We start from the raw sequence: 6754 nt of genomic DNA on the forward strand, positions 1-6754 counted from the left end.
GTGTGTACTTGTGTTGCTAATGTTGTGGGGACACAAATCTCTTCAGACAGTCACATTGTGGGGACATGCTTTATGGATGCAGCTCGCAACCCATGTATATATTACACTACGAAGCAAGTTCAGCAAAGCCAGGCTATGTTTGTGTTAGCTGCTCTATTAAACCTAAAATTCCACTCAGAGATAAGAGACAGTGGTTATCTCTGAGTGGGAATGTTAGGCTCTGTGTGCGCTCACAGAGAGTCTGTGGACTCTTCTTCCACTCAAAATTGATCAATCAATAAAGCAACGCTGCAGAAAATCTTGTAAATTCTTGACCATCACAGACACACAGAGCAGTAAACAATACATTTATCCACTTGAGTTAAATCGGTGCTGCTGTTTATTTTGCTTCTCAGAGTGCTCATACAGCACTACAACCTGATGGAGAAGATGTGGAAATCATTACTTTGCAGGCACCATTGTTGCTTTAAATACACTTTAGCTTTAATTTAGCTACACAAGTTGCCAAATTGCCCAGAGTGATGGATTCACCTCCATATAGCCAACACATTCAAGCCTCTGCCAGCTGTTTTTGTCTGTTTTTAAAAAGAGGAAGTCAAACTAAGTGAAAGGTCAGAAATCATTGGGGAAGCTAAACGAAGCTGAACAGTTTAAACAGGTGAGCGTCTCCTGAGAGCTGTGTGTAGTTTACACAGACTCTGAATCTCTGCTTCTTTTTAATTATCCGTACGCGTTCATGTGAGCCGCGCCCTCTGTTTATGTTAGTGAGAAGCTCATCTGCAGCCGAGCCGGCCGCACAGTCTGCGGGTTCAAGCAAGTTCAACCACAAGCCGGCACCTACACAGCAGACATGCACGCACACATACAGGCCCGCGGGCACGGAGCACGCACAGCCTGACCTGTGAGAGGAACCGGCGACATTTCTTTAACGTCGATCAAATCAGCAGAAAATTGCTGTTTGTTCATTGATATCTCAGATTATCACACACACGCGCGCGCGCGCGTGAGACAGGTGTCTCCGCCCCTCCTCAACCAAAACAGCGATGAGAGTTTCAACTCTTCACCTCAGCATCGAACCGCCGCTGGATCTGCCACCGGGCGTAATTACAGGTGAGGAGGAGACGGGCGGCGGGCCAGCCCGATCAGCCTGCTTGCGTCAGAGATGACTCTGACTTTACCTCACGGTAATGTGCGTGCCAACACACATACATGCACACATGCAACAACAACAACAACAAAAAAAAAGGTGTACAGTAGCAACCACAAGGAATTAAATGTGCACAAACAACGGAAGGTTCAGGTATGTGCAGGTACACACAGTCTTAAATGCAACCTCAGAAATGCGCTTTGAAGCGCGCTCAAAAATGCAAACAGCATTTTGAGGAACTGCTGAACGGGACAAAATGTCTTTGCCTGCAGGTGAGAGAAATTCTCACAAACATTCTCTGATTTATGCTCGTCTGACAGCTCCAGTCCAGCAGGTCATCAGAAGGTAGAAGTGTGGGAGATTATCTCTGGTGTATTTATGGATGAGACCTTAGTTTTACTGATCATATCATGGCTGTGAGTAAATCAGCTTCATGGCATTTGAGATAGAAAGTCAGAGACTGCAGCTGGACTTACGGTTTCAGTCTATTTAAGCCAGCTGTCTGTCACTGACACTAACCTGTACTGCAACTGTGCCCTAAACCAAAACTACAACCAAAAACGAAACTAAAATGCAGACTGGAAACACTCTGCAGGACAAAAAGGACATCACCAAAAATCCATGCTTTCATTCCTGCGTTCTCAGGTAGGCTGATTCATGAAAGCTGCCTCCTTTCAAAAGAAAGGGGATCATTGGTGCCACCCATGTTTGACCCTTGACCTGGTTTATTTGCCATGTGATTTATAGCTTTCACTTCTGTAACATTTAACAGCAACAGAACTGCAAAAATCATCCTCCAGGAGTGGATTTCACTTGACCAGGTAAGTAATTTTATCATATGTTCCCCATAGATAACCATGAAGCTTCATCAGAGAGTATTTAAAATGTTGGGCCTCCACTGGGAGAAGAAGAGCCGCTCATTATTCAGAGCCTCCAGTGGTTTTATTTCCGTGAGAATAAAACTGATCGTGATCCTGACTGATGGGGAAAATTGATCCTGTTGGAAGAACGAAGGATTTTCTGTATCTCTCTGTTAGGAATCTTCCAGCACTGATTTTTTTTTGCTCCATACAGATATTATAAAGTGGCTGATCAGAGTTGTTCAGCTTCTAACATCTTTAGTGTGCATTTTCCACCACCTCTCCCAGCGTGTCCAGACTGACACCTGCTACAGAGCCTGCTTTCCTCACCAGTTTGTCCAGTCTCCTTGCATCCTTGTTTCTGATGACCCCCCTCCTTGCAGACTGCAGCATAGAGCAGCACACTTATCACCACAGACTGATAGAACATCTTCAGTATTTCACTGCAGATGTCAGGAGATCTTATTAACAAAAACAGACGGCCTTTTTATATAGTTTGTCTGTTTTCAGGGTTTTAGACCGTCCCTGAATACAGATGAACTGATATCAGAAGGCCTGGCATCCAGAGTTGGGCTGAGTTTCTGGCCTAACAATGTTTGACATATATTCAGTGAACGTTACAGATAAATGTTTTATTATATGTTCCCCGTAGATAAAGTGGCTCAGTCTTCCCTTGTCTCTCCTACTTCCTGCTCATCATGTTCTGAATCGTGTTATCAGCGCTCACACTGATTTTGTCCCTCTCAGGCTGGTTTAAGGATCTTATTTCACAGAAACACCCAAAACTTAAAAAATCACAATTTCAAAGTTGGTGTGACTAAAATGTTTCCTTTGTGGTGCATTCAAAGATGTTCCCACCAATGTGAACGTCCCAAAGAAAAAGATTATCAACTCCCAAATAAACTCCTTTGTGTCATTGATTGGACTCACAAAAGCAGGCAGGTGGTGCCATCTTGTGGTCACACGTGTTTAAGCCAAATGTCTGCAGTGGAAACAGTAAATTGCAATAATTAAATCTATTTTTAACTCAGTTCATTTAACTGGGAATGATTAAGCTCCGTGATATCGTTTGAGGACCACAGTAATGTAGTCTGAAGACTGAATGCACAGTAAAACTGCATCAACAGTGCATCAGAGTTCCCTTCATTAAATATCTCCCACTAACAGGAAAATAAACAGTGATTAAAGGTTCTGATTAAATCGCAAAAACTGAAATATTACCAAAACGCGGTGGGCATGAAAACCTGGAGTAAACTTGCAGAAGAAATGATCTGCGTAATTCTTTTTGTCTACAAGCGGCCACAGAACACACAGTAACTCTGACGCAGCGTGAGGCTGATGCAGGTCCGTTTATCTGCAGCACAGGTGAAGATCCGACCGTCAAACTGCTCTAACCAGCAGAGGGCGTCATAACAGCCACAGGATTATTATACCATTAAACCGAGTTATTCTCATTAATACTGGCAAACTGTGTAAGCGCCACACTGAGAAACACTGAGGTCAGCACTCACCATTCGCCCCATGGTCTTTAAATGACAGCAAAGTCTCAGTCATTCATATAAAAAGGATAAAGTCATCCATCATTTTAATATGTTTGAATATTTTTTATTTTTTTTGGAAGGGGGGGGGGGGGGGGTAAAAATCCAGAATTTAAACATGGTTTATGTTTGTACGTTAACTTTAAAGGGGACTGTGTTTTAACGAGGTACGCTTCAGACACACACACACACACACACACACACACACACACACACACACACACACACACACACACACACACACACACACACACACACACACAGTTTAGGGATCAAACTGTTCAAAAAAAAAATAAATCATCATTACTGTCTAACTTTTAAGAAAATCCCCCAAAATATCGATGCCATCATAATCTACAATATTTGCAGCTTTGATAATTGTTAATATTAACCCGGATATTTTTGAGTTTTAGTGTCTTTACTGATCAATTAAAAAAGGAAGTCCGGATGTTGTTTCCCGCATTTTTGCAAATAAACCCATGAAGGTAATATCAGCATCCACAATGTTTTGCCTCTTAATTATTTTTCCGAATTGTATTTTATTTTATGACATCAATTTAATCGACTTTATCCAACATTGTTTATTTAGTTCATTTCATTGATTTTTTTTTAGTGTACGTACACGTTATATTTCATTATGCTGTATGGAGGTTTTGTCTATTTTTTAATGTGTTAGTAATTTTGTGTTGTGACAAATTCAGTATTTTCCTGGATCCCTTTGAACGCTACATAATCAGACCCGTAATTGTAATTTTTAATTGGCCTAATTCTCCTGCGCAGAGAAAGTGCGCGCCTTTAACGCACAGAAGTTCTCGGAGCTCCTTTCCGTGATTCGCTCCAGCAGGAATGGATGACTGTAATCTATTACATGTGCTGGGAAGGTAACGACCCTCGCAATCGCGTCCACCTGACAGAGTGTGTGCGCGTCACAGAGAGGTGAGTCCACGATGAGTCACACCGGGACTAAAGACCGAGGAGGCAAAGAGTCTCCCCCCTCCCCGAGGAGACGATCAGTTCTGGGAGGGCTCCTCTGAACCTCTGCTGTTGATTCATTTCTTTTCTTTCTTTCCTTCTTTTATTATTGTTATTATTATGTATTTCTGAGGATTTATTCACGGAACCTTTTTTTTTGGTTTGTTTTCTTCGTGATTGTCCGGGACACGGATCTTAAATATATAAAAAAGGGAAAGCCAAATAAAAGGAAAGTCAGTTTTTTATTTTTTAATTCTTCAGTGGAACATTAGGGGACACAGAGGATGTTCAGTGTACGCGGATCAGCGGCAACGAGGTCAAACGGCTTTACGCGCGGATATTAATGCCCTTTAAACCCTTTGAATCGCCCTCTAATGGAGAACTACACGATGTGGAGTAATTTCACCCAAGTTCTGTCAGAGCTGGACGGAACGGAAGAGGAGGATGAGGAAGAGGAAGGCAGCGGTGGCGGTGGCGGCGGGACCGGCGGGCTGCGCGTCCTCGTCGCCTGCGTGCTCTTCCTGCTCATTGTGTCCACGCTGCTCGGGAACACGCTCGTGTGCGCAGCCGTGATCAAGTTCCGCCACCTGCGCTCCAAAGTCACCAACTTCTTCGTCATCTCTCTGGCCGTATCTGACCTGTTCGTGGCTGTGCTCGTGATGCCCTGGGAGGCCATCACTGAGGTGACCAACACGTGGCTCTTTGGACGCTTTTGTGACGTTTGGATCGCCTTTGACATCATGTGCTCCACAGCGTCCATCCTCAACCTGTGCATCATAAGCGTGGACCGCTACTGGGCCATCTCCAGCCCCTTCAAGTATGAACGGAAAATGACTCACCGCGTGGCGTTTGTCATGATCGGAGTGGCGTGGACGCTGTCGATTCTGATCTCATTCATCCCTGTGCAGCTGAACTGGCACCGGGCCGGGGAGGAGGACCAGGAGGTGGTGATGGAGGAGATGGTGGCAATAATGACCACCGGTGGAAAGAACTTCACAAACACGAGCAACCTCAACTCCAGTGGCATCACTGCCCAGAGCTGTGTGGCCAATCTGAACAAAACCTATGCCATCTCCTCCTCCTTCATCAGCTTTTACATCCCAGTGGTGATCATGATCGCCACCTACACCCGGATCTACCGGATTGCTCAGACCCAGATCCGCCGGATCACGTCTTTGGAGCGGGCGGCGGAGCAGGCGCAGCATCAAGGCCACGGCATGAACAGGAATCAGCAGCAGGCACAACGGCCCAACGACGAGGCTTCCCTGAAGTCGTCGTTTAAGAAGGAAACCAAAGTCCTGAAGACACTTTCAATCATTATGGGCGTGTTCGTGTTTTGCTGGCTGCCCTTCTTTGTCCTCAACTGCACGGTCCCCTTCTGTGACCCGCCGTGCGTCAGCGACACCACCTTCACTGTCTTTGTCTGGTTTGGTTGGGCCAACTCTTCTCTCAACCCGGTCATCTACGCCTTCAACGCAGACTTTCGTCGAGCTTTCACCACCATCCTGGGCTGCAGCCGAGTCTGCTCGAACAACGCGGTGGAGGCCGTGAACTTAAGCAATGAACTGGTTTCTTACCACCACGACACCACCCTCCACAAGGAGGCGGTGGTCCCTGCTCAGCCGCAGCAGCATCCTCGCAACATTAACATCGACTCAGACCACCTGGAGGACATGAGTGCACATTTTGATGAGGAGTCGATCATCTCCAATTGTTCTCCGAGTCACAACAGACTGCTGCTGCTTCCCGCCACTGTTCAGTTCGAGGAAGACCCAGAAATTTCCTTGGAAACAATCACACCATTCACCTCAGCAGCAGGGCTGGAGACTGATGCTCTGATACCGGGACAAGTCCACCAGGAGGGATAGGCCAGAAACCAGCTGAGCTGACTGACAGCCACAACGCTTGCTGTAAAAAAAAAAAAAAACAAAAAACATGAATGTTCCTCCATAATGTTTGCTTTGATTCATTTAAAGTTGTGAACTGTGAGAACTTTATTATTTGGGTTACATCAGTATAGATCTGAAACTGGCCAAAATCACTAATGAATACAAAGAAAGTATAATCTATGTCTCCATCCTAGTGTACTGTGTATTGTAATGATTTATAAATCACAAGGTAGACATCTCCTGAATCATAACCCCTTCTTTACTGTCCATTTTACCTTCTACGGGACCATAATTTATAAAAGAAACATTATTTTATACCCAGTAAGATGTAAAAGTAGCGACTGAGAC

At 44.8% G+C, this 6754-nt stretch overlaps 1 protein-coding gene across 1 annotated transcript; it reads left to right on the plus strand.

Moving 5' to 3' along the window:
• Positions 1-4891: 4891 nt before the first annotated feature.
• Positions 4892-6427, plus strand: LOC115793436 (D(1)-like dopamine receptor). The gene has a single exon (XM_030748431.1). It carries the CDS (start codon positions 4892-4894, stop codon positions 6383-6385), a length of 1494 nt encoding a protein of 497 aa, XP_030604291.1. The 3' UTR covers positions 6386-6427.
• The last annotated feature ends 327 nt before the right edge of the window (positions 6428-6754 follow it).

This window comes from Archocentrus centrarchus, chromosome 15 (genome assembly GCF_007364275.1).
Source record: "Archocentrus centrarchus isolate MPI-CPG fArcCen1 chromosome 15, fArcCen1, whole genome shotgun sequence".
Lineage (NCBI taxonomy): Eukaryota > Metazoa > Chordata > Actinopteri > Cichliformes > Cichlidae > Archocentrus > Archocentrus centrarchus.